This window comes from Rhinolophus sinicus, chromosome 18 (assembly GCF_057876585.1).
Source record: "Rhinolophus sinicus isolate RSI-liver-muscle chromosome 18, RSI-T2T, whole genome shotgun sequence".
Taxonomy (NCBI): Eukaryota; Metazoa; Chordata; class Mammalia; order Chiroptera; family Rhinolophidae; genus Rhinolophus; species Rhinolophus sinicus.
The window spans coordinates 80,283,329-80,302,888 of record NC_142518.1 but is presented as its reverse complement, the minus strand read 5'-3'; the positions used below and the strand labels follow the sequence as shown (position 1 = coordinate 80,302,888).

At 36.8% G+C, this 19,560-nt stretch overlaps 1 protein-coding gene across 3 annotated transcripts in view; it reads left to right on the top strand.

The window, feature by feature from the left end:
• KLHL13 (kelch like family member 13) overlaps positions 1–19,560 on the top strand; it is a 278,952-nt gene that overhangs the window by 73,026 nt on the left and 186,366 nt on the right. For 2 of the 3 annotated variants that reach the window (XM_088794842.1, XM_088794841.1), the window contains exon 2: positions 12,324–12,397. The exons of the other annotated variant lie outside the window; for it this stretch is intronic. In XM_088794842.1, the coding sequence (XP_088650968.1) occupies positions 12,348–12,397 (50 nt within the window). In that variant the 5' untranslated portion in view covers positions 12,324–12,347. The remainder of the gene's footprint in view (positions 1–12,323; positions 12,398–19,560) is intronic. 3 annotated transcript variants of the gene reach the window in all.

Genomic DNA, 19,560 nt, shown 5'->3' with positions numbered 1-19,560 from the left:
AGTAGTTTCCAGGCTCTCGGCCTCACATAGACAGGTGCTGGCTCAGGTAGTAAATGGCCAACTGTGATTGCATGGCCATCAGCTGTGGCTAGTTGGCTGTCAGCTGTAACCAGTGAGCCATTGGCCACGAATATAACTGTTGTGGCTACGCTAGGAGAGAGAGAGGAAAAGAGAGAAGAATGGGGGCTAGCAAGAAGATGGCGGCGGGGCTGGCAAGTGTGGATGGCGGTTTGTGGACAGTGTGGATCCAGCCTCCAGTGAGGGTATAGTGCCGCCAGCGAGAATATAGTGGTATGTCTCCCCTACCTATGGCTCCGTGGGTGTTCCTTTTTGGCCTCACCATATCCTGCGTTCTTGTATGGGGAGCGGGACCAGAGACCCTGCAGGCCTCCCTGCACGACAAATGGCGCAGCGAGCAGGGTCTCCCGCACGACATACTCTTTTGTTTCTCTTTCATTAAAATATTTCAAACATATAGAAAAGTACAGAGACCAATATAACAATCACTCATAGAACCACCAGTTAGCTATGTAATGCTTTAACAGTTTGCCATTTTGTTTCAGATCCTTAACAAAAAGGATCCTTAACAAAAATGTTAGATACAGGTGCAGCTTCTAGTGTATCACTCCCCAATTACATTTCTTTCACCTCCTCTCCTGAGGTAACTACTATCCCAAATTTGGTGCTTCAAATTCCCATGAACATATTTATGCTTTTTCTACATATGTATATGTGTACACAAACACACACACACACACACACACATACACACACAGGGTGCCAAAAATGTATACACATTTTAAGAAAGGAAAACTATTAAAATTGTAATACTCAATATATACTGATAGCAAAAGATGAATACAAGTCACATTAGACTTCTGCAATTACAAGAGGTGCTCAAAGTGATTACCATCAGAGTGACGTCATAGGAATGGCGGCAGCGGGGCGCACTTTTTGAGTTCTCCAGATCTTATCAGAAACGGGACGTTTATAACCCATCAAAGGACTCTCTGCTCATCACGCAGAACAGCTAAGAGACTCGCGCAATGATTACTTGCAGGTGGGGAAAATTGGGTGAGCAGGGGAAGAAGGAAGGGAGTGGAGTGGAGACCTGGCCGCACCTGAAGCGGTGGGGACGCAGTCCGCATCAGCGGGGGTGGAATCACAGTCCGCACCTGTGGCTGTGGAAATCTGGCCCACATCTGCAGCTGCAGAGACGCAGGGGATCCCAGGACGGAAGAGAGAACACAAAAGCCAGGAGGTGGGCTCTTTACCCTGCATCCCACAGCGGACCTCTCCTGCTGCGGGGGCAGCATATCTAGCATTTGAGGCAATAATCTCAGCTGATACCTCCAGTTAAGCCTTAGTCTGGACAAAGGACACAAACTCCATACCTGGGCCCCTCCCCCCACTCCCAATTCTACCCCCACCCTTCCAGAGACTTGAACTGGCCCCTGAACTGAGGAGCAGTGTCAGATTACATAGGAGCCTTGGAGCTCGGGCTCTGGGAAGACTGGAGGGCGGCTCTGGCCCAGGGAGGAGGCTGGGAGGAGTGTAGTTTTTGCTGGGCTAGGAGAGAGGGGACTCCTCCGTAACCAGCCATCACCTTCTCTGGCCTGCGGGAAGAGTGTGACACAGCTGGGCTGGGAAAGAGAAGACCCCTCCTTCCATTCCCAGCCCCCACCCTTTCTGGCCTGCCTAGGGCAGGTCAATTACATCGGCGGAGGCACTCCCAGGGGTCAGCAGTAGGCGGCAGATGCAGCTCTGGGCTTTCAGCAGCTCAGAAATCTCCCGCCCGCCACACACACACACACATACAGGGAAGAAGTGCCCTAAGACTCAGGAGAACTGGACACAGTGCTGATGGTGCTACTCTCAGTGTGCATATGTGCAGGCAAGGGCAGAAACTGCACTGGCTTTGTAGAAACTACCGTCCAGACCCCTCAGCCCCAGGCATCTAAATCTGCAGTCCCAACGTCACTCTGGGCATAAGGCGACCGGCTCTGCCTGCACAATATGCAGGGGACTCTTTGGTACAGCAGAGGACAACCTGGAGATTACTTGGTGGGCTTAAGCCAAGACTGGCACTGCTTTATGTTTTGCTTTGTTTTGTCTTTATATCTTTGATATCTTTGCCTGTGTTGAGTGGGGGTTTTTGGTTGTTTTTTACATGTGAATGTATTTGATTTTTTCTTTGTTGTTGTTGTTGTGCTTGGTGATTTGCTTCGTTCTGAAATTGCCCTACCAGGGCCCAGCTTAAGAGGCACAAGATTCAACATACCCAGAGGCCAACTCCAGACCAAACCAGAGCAGTACCAGGTTTGACCTACAAGTGACACACCCAGAGGGGATTCTTTACAGGCAGAAGAGCCCATAGAGGCCAAACCACATTTAAGCGGTCAACCCTCACGCAGCAGAACATCCTGCGGTGGGCAGAGCTAAGTCTCACAACTAGTCACCCTAGGAGTTAACCCCACCTACTCACAAGCGAAAAGCAATTAAAGATCTTCTTTAACAGGACAATATACACAACATAAGAGTCACTTTTGGAGCACACGCAGAGGAGAAGAACGAAGTAGTGCAAGTCAAATATAAAGGACACAAACTACATAAGACAACCCAGCAATAACTAAGAACTCTAGTGGATCTACCTAATACATCAAAGCAAACACAGAGAATCAGCCAGAATGGGGAAACAAAGAAACATGTGCCAAATAAAAGAAGAGAAGAAACCTTCAGAAATGGAACCAAATGAAGCAGAGATAACTAACCTATCAGGGACAGGGTTCAGAACACTGATGATAAGAATGTTTAAGGAGCTTGGAAACGACATCAAGAAGGATGTAGAAATCATAACGAACAACCAGTTAGAACTAAAGAACACAGTTACCAAAATAAAGAACTCACTTGAAGGAATTAACAGCAGGTTAGATGAAGCAGAGGATCGAGTCAGCGACTTAGAAGACAAGTTAGCAGAGATCACCCAAACAGAACAACAGAAAGAAAAAAGAATAAAAATCAATGAAGATGGTTTAAGAGACCTATGGGATAACATCAAGCGCAACAACATGCACATCATAGGAATACCAGAAGGTGAAGAGAGGAAGCAAGGGATTGAGAACATATTTGAAGTAATAATGTCTGAAAACTCCCCTAACCTGATAAAGGAAACCAACATACAAGCCCAGGAAGTACAGAGAGTTCCAACCAGGATAAACCCAAACAGGTCCACACCAAGACACATTATAGTTAAAATGGCAAAGGTTAAAGACAAAGTAAGAATCCTAAAAGCAGCAAGGGAAAGACAGAGGGTTATATACAAGGGAACTCCCATAAGACTATCAAATGACTTTTCTGCAGAAACATTGAAGGCCAGGAAGGAGTGGCAGGAGATACTCAAAGTGATGGAAAACAAAGGCCTACAACCTAGGTTGCTTTGTCCAGCAAGGCTATCATTTAAAGTTGACGGAGAGATAAAGAGCTTCCCAGAAAAGTATAAGCTAAAGGAATTTATTACCACCAAGCCAGCATTGCAAGAAATACTAAAAGGACTTCTGTAAATAGAAGAAAGATGAAAACAATCTAACTACAAATTTAAAAATGGCAATAACTATATACCTATCAATAATCACTTTAAATGTAAATGGATTAAATGCTCCAATCAAGAGACATAGGGTGGCTGAGTGGATTAGAAAGCAAGACCCTTGTATATGCTGTATACAAGAGACTCACCTCAGATCAAAAGACACACACAGGCGAAAGTGAAGGGTTGGAGTAAGATATATCCCGCAAATGGAAATGAGAAAAAAGCTGGAGTTGCAATACTTATTTCTGACAAAATAGACTTTAAAATGAAGAAAATATTAAAAGACAAAGATGGGCACTATATAATAATAAAGGGATCGATCCGAAAAGAGGACATAACCCTAGTAACCATTTACGCACCCAACATAGGAGCACCTAAATGCATAAAACAGATATTAGCTGACATAAAGACAGAGATCAACAGTAACACTATCATAGTAGGGGACTTCAACACACCTCTGACTTCAAGGGACAGGTCTTCCAGGCAGAAAATCAATATGGAAACAACAGCCTTAAAGGATATATTGAACCACTTGGATTTAATCGATATTTTTAGAGCATTTCACCCCAATGCTGCAGAATACATGTTCTTCTCAAGCGCACATGGAACATTCTCCAAGATAGACCATATGTTAGGCCACAAAACAAGTTTTGATAAATTCAAGAAAATTGAAATCATACCAATTGTCTTCTCTGACCACAGTGCTATGAAATTAGAAATGAACTACAGGAAAAAAACTGGAAGGCACACAAATTCATGGAGGCTGAATAGCATGTTACTAAATAATGAATGGGTCAATCAGGAGATCAAGGAAGAAATAAAAAGAAATCTCGAGACAAATGAAAATGAAAATACGACGTCCCAAAATCTATGGGATGCCGCGAAAGCAGTCCTAAGAGGGAAATTCATAGCATTGCAGTCCTACCTAAAGAAACAAGAAACATCACTAATCAACAGTTTATCTTCACACTTAAGGGATCTGGAAAAAGAACAACAAAATAAGCCCAAAGGGAGTACAAGGAAGGAGATAATAAAGATCAGAGTGGAAATAAATGAAATAGAAACCAGAAAAACAATGCAAAAAATCAATGAATCCAAGAGTTGGTTCTTAGAGAAGATAAACAAAATTGACAAACCTTTAGCCAGACTCATTCAAAAAGAGAGACAGAGGACCAAAATTAGTAAAATCATAATGAAAGAGAAGTGACAACAGACACCGCATAAATACAAAAAATTTTAAGAAATTCCTATGAGCAACTGTATGCCAACAAATTTGACAACCTGGAAGAAATGGACAATTTCCTAGAGGCGTACAACCTTCCAAGGCTAACTCAAGAAGAAACAGAAAACCTGAATAGACTGATTACCACCAGGGAAATTGAATCAGTAATCAACAATCTCCCAACAAAAAAAAGCCCTGGACCAGATGGCTTTCCAGGTGAATATTACAAAACGTTCAAAAAGAATTATCACCTATTCTCCTCAAGCTCTTCCAAAAAATCCAGAGGGAGGGAAGACTTCCAAACACTTTTTACAAAGCCATTATCTCCCTGATCCCAAAATCAGACAAAGACACCACAAAAAAAGAAAACTACAGGCTGATATCACTAATGAACATAGATGCAAAAATCCTCAACAAAATGTTAGCGAACAGAATTCAGCAATACATTAAAAAGATCATACACCATGATCAAGTGGGATTCATGCAAGGGTAGTTCAACATCCGCAAATCAATTAATGTGATACACCACATTAACAAAATGAAAAATGAAAATCACATGATCATATCAGTAGATGCAGAAAAAGCATTTGATAAAATCCAGCAGCCATTTATGATAAAAACCCTTAAGAAACTGGGAATAGAGGGATCATATCTCAACATAATAAAGGCCATATATATGATGAACCCACAGCTAACATCATACTCAATGGGGAAAAGCTAAAACCATTCCCCTTAAGATCAGGAACAAGGCAACGTTACCCACTTTCTCCACTTCTGTTCAACATAGTGCTGGAAGTTCTAGCCACAGCAATCAGACCAGAAAAAGAAGTAAAAAGCATCCAAATTGGTAAGGAGGAAGTAAAACTGTCATTATATGCAGGTGATATGATACTATATGTAGAGAAACCTAAAGACTCCACCAAGAAACTATTAGAGCTGATAGATGAATTTAGTATAGTAGCAGGATACAAAATTAATATTCAGAAACCAGTTTCATTTGTATATACCAATAATAAAACATCAGAAGGAGAAATTTAAAAAGCAATCCCATTTACAATTGCTCCAGAGACTATAAAATACCTGGGAATAAATTTAACCAAAGAAGTAAAAGATCTGTACTCAGAAAATTATAAGACTCTGAAGAAAGAAATGAAAGAAGGTACAAATAGATGGAAACACATACCATGTTCATGAATAGGAATAATTAATATAGTTAAAATGTCCATACTGCCTAAGGCAATATACATATTCAACGCAATTCCTGTCAAACTACCAACGACGTTTTTCACAGAAATAGAACATATAATCCTAAAATTTATATGGGACTATAAAAGACCCCGGATATCCTCAGCAATCTTGAGAAATAAGAACAAAGTGGGAGGTATAACAATGCCTGACATCAAATTATACTACAAGGCTACAGTAATCAAAACAGCATGCTACTGGCATAAAAACAGACCCATAGATCAATGGAACAGAATAGAGAGTCCAGAAATAAATCCATGTCTATATGGCCATTTACGACAATGGAAGCAAGAATATACGGTGGGGTAAAGACAGTCTATTCAATAAATGGTGCTGGGAAAGCTGGAGAGACACATGCAAAAAATTGAAGCTGGACCACCTCCTTACACCATATACAAAAATAAATTCAAAATGGCTTAAAGACTTAAATGTAAGATCTGAAACCATAAAATTCCTAGAAGGAAATATAGGAAGAAACTTCACCAACATTACCCAGAGTAAGATTTTTACTGATATATCCCCTCGTGCAAGGGAAGTAAGAGAAAAAATAAACATGTGGGATTACATCAAACTACAAAGCTTTTTCACAGCAAAGGAAATCATCAATAAAACAAAAAGGGATCCTACTGAATGGGAAAAGATATTTGCCAATGATATATCTGATAAGGGGTTAATATCACAAATTTATAAAAAACTCACTCAACTCAATTCCAAAAAAAAAAACAACCCAATTAAAAAATGGGCAGAGGACATTAAGAGACATTTTTCTAAAAAGGACATACAGATGGCAAACAGATATATGAAGAAAACCTCAACCTCACTACCCATCAGAGAAATGCAAATAAAAACCACAATGAGATACCACCTCACCCCTGTCAAGATGGCTATCATCAATAAATCAACAAACAACAAATGGTGGCAGGGATGTGGAGAAAAGGGAATGCTTGTGCACTGTTGGTGGGATTGCAGATTGGTGTAGCCACTATGGAAAACAGTATGGAGGTATCTCAAAAATCTGAAAATGGAACTACCTTATGATCCAGCAATCCTACTCCTAGGTATCTATACGGAGAAATCCAAAACTCCAATTCTAAAATCTTTATGCACTCCTATGTTTATTGTAGCACTATACACAATAGCCAAGACATGGAAACAACCGAAATCCCATCGGTAGATGACTGGATTAAGAAACGGTGGTACATTTATACAATGGAGTATTATGCAACCATAAAGAAGAAAGAAATCTTACCATTTGCAACAACATGGATGGACCTAGAGAACATTATGTTAAGTGAAATAAGTCAGACAGAGAAAGACAAATACCATATGATCTCACTTATATGCGGAATCTAAAGAAAAGAATAAGTGAATGAACTAATCAGAAACAGTTTTGGAAACATGGAGGAAAAACTGAGGGTTGCTAGAGGGGTGGGGGGGTGGGGATAAGGGGGAAGGTGAGAGGTTTAGAAAATAATCGGTAACCACAAGATGGCCATGGGGTTTTGAAAATTAATTTGGGGAACGTAATCAATAATGTAAAGATTTTTGTAGGGTATCCGATGGACACGTGTCCCATTTGGGAGACCACCTCAGGGATGATGTAGATGCCTGATCTCTGCACGGTACACCTGAAGTTGAACAATAATGAATGCCAACTATAGTTTTATATACATGTATATGTATATATTTGTATGTATATGGTTACAGGAAGCGGAATACAGCATTAGGAATAGAGATAGTGGAAATGCATAGGCTCTGTGCGATGTCAGGGATAGTGGATGGGGGGAGGGGGGTTCACACAGTGTGAGGCATATAAATGGTAAACGTCTAATTTTTGCTTTGTCTTGTGCACCTGAAACTAATAAAATTATAGAAAAAAATACTTAATAGAACACTACAGTCAAAAAGATCAGCAAAAACTGCAAGGAGGTCAATGCTTAAGATTGAATCTGTCAGAAATAAAACTACACCCATAGGGATCAGAAAGGTCAGGAACTGACACCACAAAAGGGCACTGAGTATAAAAATATGTAATTAGAAGGACATTCTGAACATAGTTCTATACTCTCGTGATGCTGGTGTCGAAGCTAATAAATTTAAATATAATATGTGTTTCTTTTTTTTAAGTAAAGTTTTTTGGGGTGACAATTGTTAGTAAAGTTACTTAAATTTCAGGTATACAATTCTGTATTACATCTCTGTAAACATTTCAAGAAAACGTTATCATAATAACTTAGTCCAAAAAGAATATTATACGATTTCATGTAAGAAACTAAATTATCATGTCAGAGTGCTTAGTTTGGAAATAAAAAAAAATTAACTAAAAAAAAAAAAAAGTTGTTACCATCAGCATAATTTTAATAGTTTTTTCCTTTCTTAAAATGTGTATGCATTTTGTTGGCACCCTCTTTGTGTGCGTGTGTGTGTGTGTGTGTATACATATATATGGTATTGTCTTACGTGCTTTTGTATTGTATTTCTTCAGTTTACATTTTTGCTTAATGTCATTTTTTTTAGATTTACTTGCTCTAGTATCACCTGTTATTAAAACAGAATAAAACAAAATATTATTTCCATCCTATATCCCTCTCTAACTGTCACCTATTTCTCTGCTTCTTATTAAAGCATATGTCTTTGTGTCATGTATACTTGTTTCCTCTCATTCTTTCTTGAAACCACACCTAATGAACCTTTTTCTCCACCATTCCAAATAAACCATTCTTATCAAGGTGTCCAGTGACCTCTATGTTACCATACCAAGTTCTCAACTCTTCACTTAACCTCTTGGCATCATCTGACACACTGGGTTACTCCTTTCTTCGTATAAGACGCTATTTTACCTTCTAGGTTAGTACACCTTCGTGGTTTCCTCTATGTCACGGTCAGTCTTTCTTGCTCCTTTTGCTGGATCTTCCTTAATTTTTTATTTTGAAATAAATTAAACAGTAAAGTATAGAATAAAAGTGAACGTTGCCCCCAAACCCATATTCCCTCTCACTAATGATGGATATAAACAGACTTTATTCGTGTGTGTGTGTGTGTGTGTGTGTGTGTGAATTTCATAAGTGAAAACAATGCCTCATCTTAAATTGTATTTGTTTATTGTTGATTTATATTTCTTTAATGTCCATTTCTTGTTGATATTATTTGTTCATCTTTACAATAGTGTTTTATTGTTGTTATTGATTGTGTGTGTGTGTGAGTGTGTGTGTGTAAGTTAAAATCATTAGCCCTTTGTTGTCTGTCATGTGCATGGTGAATATTTTTTTCCTAGTTTATCAAATGCCCTTTTGTTTTGTTGTATTTTTGAAGTACAGAATTCTAATTTTTTTGTGTAATCAGATTTAATGCTTGTTTTTTTTTTTATGTTTCCTAGATTTTGGGTGCTGCTTACATTCTCTACTGTGTGATTATAAATAAATTCACTTGGGTTTTCTTTGGTACAATTTCAACTTCATTTTTACCTTTAAATCTTTGATCCTTTTGGAATTTGTTTAGGATACCCTAATGTGAATTGAAGTAGTGTATAACCTGTTGTTTTTCTAAATGACTACCCAGTTGTCCCCCAATTATTTTTAATCATTTCTTCTTTCCTTTTTTGAAGGCCATCTTTACCATAGAGTAATTCCCTGATGTATTTGAGTTCCTCACAACTTCTTGAAAGAATGTATTTATTTTTGTTTTATGTTCAAAACCACTGATGTGTGGTTCTCCCCACCCATATTGACTCTTTAAAAAAGATTATTACTGACTTTATAGGTATTAAATCAGTTAACTGTATCTTCCTTGATCTGGACAGAACTTGAAACAGTTGAATACCTTCCAACTACTCTTCTTCTGCACTGCCCTTCTTCCTTGGCTTTTATCTCACAACTCTTAGTTTCCATCCTACCTAGTCTCTCTCTTCTTTGCTAGCTTGTCTTCCTATTTTCAATTCTAGTTCCAGTCTAAATCTAGGTCTATATATCCAGTTTTCTATTAGATGCTATATGATATACTTTAGGGTACTTCAATGTGTCTATACCAAACCATTGTTCTCCTTGCTTTCAATATTTTTCATTCTTCTCTATACCCTACCTTACTTGATATCATCACCATTTCCTCTAGTTAGCTAAATAGATTTTGTCTTTGATGTCTCCTTATCCTTTTAATATCCATCAGTGATCTTCAGTCTTAAGTCCCAGTTCTCCCTGGCTGTCCCCATAGCCCTAGTCTTTGCCCTTTTTTTAAACCTTGACTATGGAAGTAGTTTCTTAATTGGTCTCCGTGCTTCCAGTCTCTCTGTCTCTCTGTCTCTCTCTCTCTCTCTCTCTCTCTCTCTCTCTCTCTCTCTCTCTCTCTCTTTCTCCTCATATACCCCTACATTGCAGGCAGTGTTAATTTTCTAATATATAAATTTATCAAGCGAATTCCTTGGTTAAAAACAGTTGGTTTTGGTTAAATCCTGCTTAAATTGATAACATGCATTTACTTCCTCTCTTTTCCTAACTCCATGAAAATGAGAGTAAAGAAATGGAAAAATTCAAAAGGACAGAGAGAATAGGATTGGACACATTGACAGATGTAAGGTTGAAATTAGTTTTTTATGCAGAGCAAAGGAAGTTACAACTTCAGTATATCTCCTCTACATGAACTTTTGAGAGAAAGCAATTATTCCCATGGGACTCCTAATTTTTAAGACTTGGAGGTACCTGGTCTGTGGGAGGCAGGAATGAGTCATGAGACAGAAAACAGGCTGTTACTTGAAAGTCTTTATAATAAGTGGCTGGAGTCCCATGTCTGTTCACCTACTCCATGCTCCTCAGGTGACCAGAGATTTCTTATTTGGAGAACTTGAATTGGAGAGTCCCAGACTCAGAGTTCCAGGTGCAGCAGGCGAATTGGTTGAAACAATGGGATTAAGTGAAAGTTTGCATATCTAATTTTGGGACCTATATGTTCTACTCTAGATGCAGTTGGCTAAAAGGGACATGAATTATTTGTTTCCAGATTCCTAATAGTAATTTTGATAAAATTGTTTTTTTCCTTGGCACATCTTCTATAAAACTGTAGCCTAAACAAAATTAAAATTTCTCAACACCTCAAAATTCTTTCAACACTTAAACATTTTTAGAAAAGATAAGCCAAGGACATTTGATTGTGAGATGTTTAAAAATTTTTGTTTCATTTAGGCTGCTCATTTAAAAGAAATTGTAATAATAGGATTGTAAGCAGAAAAATGTGATTATGCAAAAGGACATAATAAATGCTATGTTGTCATTTGATTTGTTTCATTTATAGAGTTATGAAAACTCAAGAAATAGAGTACTTTTTTCCTTTCTACTTCTTTGGCTTTTATCCCTAAATTAAGGGACAAGAAGAGGGCAGGGAACAATGAAGAAAATCATTTTTTTCTCTAGTTTAATTATTTTAGGTCTTCACATAGTTTTAAAACAAACATAATTATGTGAATAAACTAAATTGTATACTTTTTATCTTCCCAATGCAATAAATTGATTTTACTAAGAAACATTTAAGTAAAATACACATTTTTGCTTCGCAATATATTTGGAATCAATAGAATACATGAAATATACTCTACATCTCCAATGCAAAACATTCACATTAATAAAAACCAATATATTAAAGTTCAGTTTACTACAACCTTATCTGCTCTTTTATTATAAAAACAACAGTAATAACCAAAACAGAAATTAAGTCCAGATCAGGAAAACAACATTTTTCCCATTTTTATGTCTTTATGTCTACCTATTTTATGCCTTTAAATTTCAAAATATAATACCTTTCTAGCCTTAATTTTAGCCATCCACTTCTGAAATTGTGGGCCCTGCTTATGGGATTCTCAGGCCTCAAGTTTCCCCGGTAACATGGGAATTAATCCTGTTTCTGTAATTACTTGGCAAGTGTTTACCTCACCTCTTCACTTCAAACTTCTCTTGTCTAACCCAACTTCACACAGACTTATCACTTAATCCAACTTCTGTATACTTGGTTGTTTTTCCATAGGCAACTGTTAGCTAATTATTTCACATGAAATTTAGTTCATACTATTTAATGATTCAGTATGGCATTTTGTAAGTATTTTGACTATTGCAGAGGTAGTGTCTTAATTTCCTTTATTTTCATAAGTTTTTATATTGACATTTGTTAGATGAACATATGAGTATATCTTGCCTTTTTATCGCAAAATGTATAAAACATTACCAAGGTACTTGAGAACACTAGTATTGATTTTTGTAGTGGATATTGACTCCTTTTCCTCCTGAACAGGGAATTACCCAGCTTGTGGAGGTGATGGATCACCTGTATCTGGGGGAGTCAGTCGCTGCAGTGCTCCGTAACAGGTATAGTTATGGAAACAATTTACCTTATCAGTTACATAATGTCTCTCTTGCCTATTTGTATACCTAACATAGGTGCTACTCAATAAGTTTTGGTTGAATATTTGGCATGAAATAAAAGTGTTTGCTATATGAATGAATAAAAGAACGATTGAGTGACAAACAGAATGAAAAGCATGTTAGTGACCGTGTGTTCTGAGCTAATGAAAAAATAAAGAATATAATTAGAAATCATAATTAGTATAAGTTGTGAACATATGGAATTCAGTCAATGGAACTAAAATTGGAATTTTAGTTTTAAAGCAGATCAATGAAAAAATACAGGTATCCATTGCTTAAGAATAGATGTATTGACAAATTTTTTTAATAGTATTGCTCTATGATAGTGTGTATATTTCCGTTATTTAAATATCCATTTAAAACTTTTCTATGAAGTTCATGAGAAACTCAGAGCTTCCTCTATCAATTTATGATTTTAAATTCATGGTTCAAAGAAATAGAGCCTTTGCTTTGTAGGTCTGGAAGTATATCCCTTATTCCCAATAGTTTAGTTGTATGGTTTAGGTGAAGTATTTGAAACACTATGCTGAACTCATCTATTTCATGGCTCTGACATGTACTGGTGGTATAATCTTGGGCAAATTTCTTAATTGCTCTGAGTCTTACATTCCGCATCTATGAAATGGGGATAATAATAGTACCAACAACTCAGAATTGTTTTGAGATTCAAGTATGTTTGTGTAGAGAGAAAGAGAGTTTCGTAAATAATACATGATATATCAGTGTTAGTGTTGAAATATAAATGGAATTTTAACTATTTTGAAAAGACAATATTTGTGTTTTTGATGTCTGAGGTACTTTAAAATATAGGTGTTTCTTAAAAGAATATGAAAAGAAGGGAAAGTTGAAATACAAAGGGGATATATATAAAGTTATTGTTATTTGTCAGATAGTATAATTAGAATTTTGTATAATAATCTCATTAACTAAATATCATATGAAAGGTGCCTATTAGTTGGAATGTGTTTTATCATCTGAGCAAGGGCCTGTAAGGTAAACTTGCTCAGAGAAACAGAAAACAAGAAAATCATAGCAGGAATAATGTACGGCCATGCTGAGTGAAAAGACAGAACAGAATAGTAGCTTGAGGATTTTGAATTCGTAATGGTGAATTGTATATGCAGGGTTCAAGCACTGCTGAATAGAAGGATCTGTATCACACATTCAGAACAAGAAATGATAGGAGAGCAGTGTTTCTCCTAAGGTCAAGTTGATAATCAAGGTGGTTATAGCATACTTGAATTGCTTTTTTCCATTATTTTTAATAATTGCATACAGTATAATTATATATAGTAAAATAAACAAATATTTAAATATGCATCTTGATAATTTTTTATACATGCTCGCATCCAGGTAAACACAACCCAGATCAATATACAAAACAATTCCACTGCACCAGGGAATTCCCTTCTACCCCTTTCCAGTCCAGATCTTCTCCACTCTTACTAAAGGAACCACTATGCTAACTTACATAACATGGATTAGCTTTGCTTGTTCTTGAACTTCATGAAATGACATCACTGTATTATTTGTGTCTGGAATTTTTTTAAAAATTAAGGATTATTGGGGTGACAATTGTTAGAAAAGTTACATAGACTTCAGATGTACAATTCTGTATTAAATCATTTATAAATCGCAATGTGTGTTCACCACCCAGAGTCAGTTCTCAGGGAGATAATTTCTTTTTATTTTTTAATTTATTGGGGTGACAATTGTTAGTAAAATTACATAGATTTCAGGTTTACAATTCTGTATTACATCATCTATAAATCCCATTGTGTGTTCACCACCCAGAGTCAGTTCCCCTTCCATCACCATATTTTTTTAAATTTATTTTTAAATTTATTGGGGTGACAATTGTTATTAAAATTACATAGATTTCATGTGTACAATTCTGTATTATATCATCTATAAATCCCATTGTGTGTTCACCACCCAGAGTCAGTTCTCCTTCCATCACCATACATTTGATCCCCCTTACCCTCATCTCCCACCCCCTTACCATCTGGTAACCACTAAACTGTACTCTGTGTCTATGAGTTTCTGTTTCTCATTTGTTTGTCTTGTTCTTTTGTTGTTTTTGGTTTATATACCACGTATCAGTGAAATCACATGGTTCTCTGCTTTTTCTGTCTGACTTATTTCACTCAGCATTCCACTCTCAAGATCCATCCATGTTGTCACAAATGTTCCTATATCATCTTTTCTTACCGCCGAATAGTATTCCATTGTGTATATATACCACAACTTCTTTATCCATTCATCTATTGAAGGACATTTTGGTTGTTTCCATGTCTTGGCCACCGCAAACAAAGCTGAAATGAAAATCGGAGCACACGTGTCTTTGTCTATAAATGTTTTCAGGTTTTTTGGGTAGATACCCAGGAGAGGTATTGCTGGGTCATATGACAATTCTATTCGTAATTTCTTAAGGAACCTCCACACTGTCTTCCATAACGGCTGCACCAGTCTGCATTCCCACCAACAGTGTATGAGGGTTCCTTTTTTCTCCACAGCCTCTCCAACACTTGTTACTATTTGTCTTGTTGATGATAGCCATTCTGACTGGGGTGAGGTGATATCTCATTGTGGTTTTGATTTGCATTTCTCTGATGATTAGTGATGTTGAGCATTTTTCGTATGTCTATTTGCCATTTGTATGTCCTCTTTGGAGAAATGTCGCTTCAAGTCCTCTGCCCATTTTTCAATTGGGTTGTTTGTTTTTTTGTTGTTGAGTTGCATGAGTTCCTTGTATATTCTGGATATTAGCCCCTTATCGGAGGCACTGTTTGCAAAAATCTTCTCCCATTCAGTTGGTGGCCTCTTTATTTTATCGATGGTTTCTTTTCCTGTGCAGAAGCTTTTAAGTTTCATATAGTCCCATTCGTTCATTTTAGCTTTTACTTCCATTGCCTTTGGAGTCAAATTCATAAAATGCTCTTTGAACCCAAGGTCCATAAGTTTAGTACCTATGTTTTTTTTCTATGCAGTTTATTGTGTCAGATCTTATGCTTAAGTCTCTGATCCATTTTGAATTAACTTTGGTACATGGTGATAAATAGCAGTCCAGTTTCATTCTTTTGCACGTGGCTATCCAATACTCCCAGCACCATTTATTGAAGAGGCTGTCTTTGCTCCATTGTATGTTTTTAGCTTCTCTGTCAAAAATTATCTGTCCATATTTATTCGGTTTTATTTCTGGGTTCTCAGTTCTATTCCATTGGTCTATGTGTCTGTTTTTCTGCCAATACCATGCTGTTTTGATTATTGTGGCCCTGTAGTACAAGCGGAAGTCAGGAAGTGTGATACCTCCATTAATGTTCTTTTCTCTTAAGATTGCTTTGGCTATTCGGGGTCTTTTGTGGTTCCAAACAAATCTGATGATTTTTTGTTCTATTTCTTAAAAATATGCCATTGGGATTTTGATGGGGATTGCATTGAATCTGTATATTGCTTTGGGTAATATGGCCATTTTAACTATGTTGATTCTTCCAATCCATGAGCACGAAATGTCTTTCCATTTCTTGGTGTCTTCTTCAATTTCTTTCAAAAATGTCTTATAGTTTTCAGCATATAGGTCTTTCACATCCTTCATTAAGTTTATTCCTAGGTATTTTATTCTTTTTGCTGAAATTGCAAGAGGAATTGTTTTTTGTATTTCTTTTTCTGAGATTTCATTGTTAGGATGTAGGAAAGCAATGGACTTTTGTACGTTGATTTTGTAGCCAGCAACTTTACTGTATTCGTTGATTGTTTCTAATAACTTTTTGATGGAGTGTTTAGGGTTTTCTATATATAGCATCATGTCATCTGCAAAGAATGATAATTTAACTTCTTCATTCCCAATTTGGATGCCTTTTATTTCTTTCTCTTGCTTGATTGCTCTGGCAAGGACTTCCAACACTATGTTGAAAAACAGAGGTGATAGGAGAGAGCCCTGCCGTGTTCCTGAACGTAGAGCAAAGGGCTTCAGTTTTTCACCATTAATTATGAGATTAGCAGAGGGCTTGTCATATATGGCCTTTAGTATGTTAAGGTGTTTTCCTTCTATACCTATTTTATTAAGTGTTTTAATCATAAATGGATGTTGTATCTTGTCAAATGCTTTTTCTGCATCAATTGATATAATCATATGATTTTTGCCCTTTATTTTGTTTATGTGATGTATCACATTGATGGATTTGCGGATGTTGAACCATCTTGTGCCCCGGGGATGAACCCCACTTGGTCGTGATGAATAATCTTTTTAATGCATTGTTGTATTCGATTTGCTAGAATTTTATTTAGGATTTTTGCATCGGTATTCATTAGAGATATTGGTCTGTAGTTTTCTTTTTTTGTGTTGTCCTTGCCAGGTTTCCGTATCAGGGAGATGTTGGCCTCATGAAATGAGTTAGGGAGTAGTGTCTCTTCAATTTTTTGGAAGAGTTTAAGCAGGATGGGTATTAGACCCTCTTTGAAGGTTTGGTAGTTTTCACTAGTGAAGTCATCTGGTCCCGGACTTTTGCTTTTGGGAAGGATATGGATGACTGATTCACTTTCGTTACTGGTGATCGGTGTTTTTAGATTTTCCGATTCTTCATGGTTCAGCCTTGGAAGGCTGTATGTTTCTAAGAACTTGTCCATTTCTTCTAGTTTATTGAATTTGGTGGCATATAGTCCTTTATAGTATTCTTGGATGATCCTTTGTATTTCTGTGGATTCCGTGATAATTTCCCCTTTTTCAGTTCTGATTTTGTTAATTAGAGTCTCTCTCTTTTTATCTTAGTGAGTGTAGCCAAGGTTTTATCAAATTTGTTAATTTTTTCAAATGACCAGCTCTTTGTCACATTAATTTTTTGTATTGTCTTTTTGTTCTCTATTTCATTTATTTCTGCTCTGATTTTTGTTATTTCCTTTCTTTTGCTGACCTTGGATTTCACTTGTTCTTCTTTTTCTAGTTCCTTAAGGTGTAACTTGAGGTTATTTATTTGGGATTTTTCTTGTTTCTTGAGATAGGACTGTAGTGATATGAATTTCTCTGTTTAAACTGCTTTCGCTGCATCCCAACAATTTTGGTAAAATGTATTTTCATTGTCATTTGTTTCTATGTATCTTTTGATCCCTCCTCTAATTTCTTCTTTGATCCAGTCGCTCTTTAAAAGTATGTTGTTTAATCTCCATGTGTTTGTGTTTTTTCCTGCTTTCTTTTTGCAGTTGATATCCAATTTCAAAGCCTGGTGATCAGAGAACATGATTTGTATGATTTCAATCTCCTTAAATTTGCTGAGGCTGATTTTATGTCCCAATATATAGTCTATCCTTGAGAATGTTCCATGTACACTAGAAAAGAATATATAGTCTGATGTTTTAGGATGAAGTGCTCTATAAATGTCAATTATGTCCATTTCATCTTGTGTCATTTACGCCTGCTGTTTCGTTATTTATTTTCTGTTTGGATGATCTATCCATAGCTGTCAATGATATATTTAAGTCCTCTAGTATAATTGTGTTTTGGTCAATTTCTTCCTTTAGTTCTGTTAGTAGTTGCTTGGTATATTTTGGTGCTCCCTCTTTGAGGGCATAGATATTGATGACTGTTATGTCTTCTTGTTGTACAGGCCCCTTCACCATTATGAAATGTCCACTTTGTCTCTCATTACCTTTTTCACCTTGAAGTCTGTTTCAAAGATATCATTGTGGCTACACCTGCTTTTCTCTGGGTACCATTTGCTTGATGTGTCAATTTCCACCCTTTCACTTTGAGTCTATGCTTGTACTTGTAGCTGAGATGTGTGTCTTGGATACAGCATATGGTTGGATTTAGTTGTTTGATCTAATCTACTACTCTGTGCCTTTTTATTGGTGAGTTCAGTCCATTTACATTTAGGGTTATTATTGATATGTAGGATTTCCTGTCATAATGTCTTCAGTTTTCTGGTCAGGCTGTGTCTCCATTGTTTCTTTGCCTTTTGTTGTTGTCTATTATTTCTGTGTGGGGTATTCTATGATGGTTCCCTTCTTTCTTCTTTAATTATAGTATATATTTCAGTTCTGGATTCTTTTTTTTTTGAGTGGTTACTCTTAAGTTTATGTAAAAGAAAGTTTGGTATTTAGAGTATTCCATTTTCTTTAGCACGCTTACTTTCTCCATTCCCATATTCCTGTTCAGGCCTTTAGTCTTCCTCTTTTTATGTATTGATTGCCACAAATTGTCCCTGTTGGTGGTGGTCGAATAGCCTCCTTTAGTATTTCTTGTAGTGCACGTTGTGTATTAGAAAATTCCCTCAGCTTCTGTATGTCTGGAAAGCTCTTTATTCCTCCTTCATATCCCAAGGATGTCTTTGCTGGATATATTATACTTAGCTCATGATTTCTCTCTTTCAATAGTTTGAATATTTGGTTTCACTCCCTCCTGGCTTGTAGAGTTTCTGCTGAAAAATCTGATGATAATCTAATGGGCTTTCCTTTGTAGGTTACCATCTTCTTTTCCCTGGCTGCCTTGAGGATTCTTTCTTTGTTGTTGATTTTAGACAGCTTCAATAAAATGTGCCTTGGAGAAGGCCTGTTGGGATTGAGGTAATTAGGTGTTCTATTTGCTTCCTGGATTCGAGGGTTCAATTCTGTGCACAAGTTTGGGAAGTTCTCATCGACCATTTGTTTGAATATATTCTCTGTTCCCTTCTCTCTTTCTTCTCCTTCTGGTATGCCCATTATTCTTATATTACTCTTTCTGATGGAGTCAGAAAGTTCTTGTAGATTTCTGTCATTTCTTTATGTCTCAAGTCTCTTTCTTCTTCCATCTTTGTCATTTCCAGGTTTCTAACTTCGATGTCAGTGATTCTTTCCTCCATCTGGTCAACTGTACTATCTAAGCTGGTAATTTCATTCTTAATTTCTTGTATATATTTCTTAATCTCCAGAAATTCTATTTGGTTCTTTTTTAAAATTTCAATGTCTTTCGTAGAATGTAGATGTTGTTCTTTGATTGTGTTTCTGAGTTCATTAGACTGCCTGTCTGTGTTTTCTTGCATCTCATTGAGTTCTTTCAGAACTGCAATCATGAATTCTCTGTTATTTAATTCACATATTTCCATATCTTTAAGTTCCTTTTCTGTAGACTATTC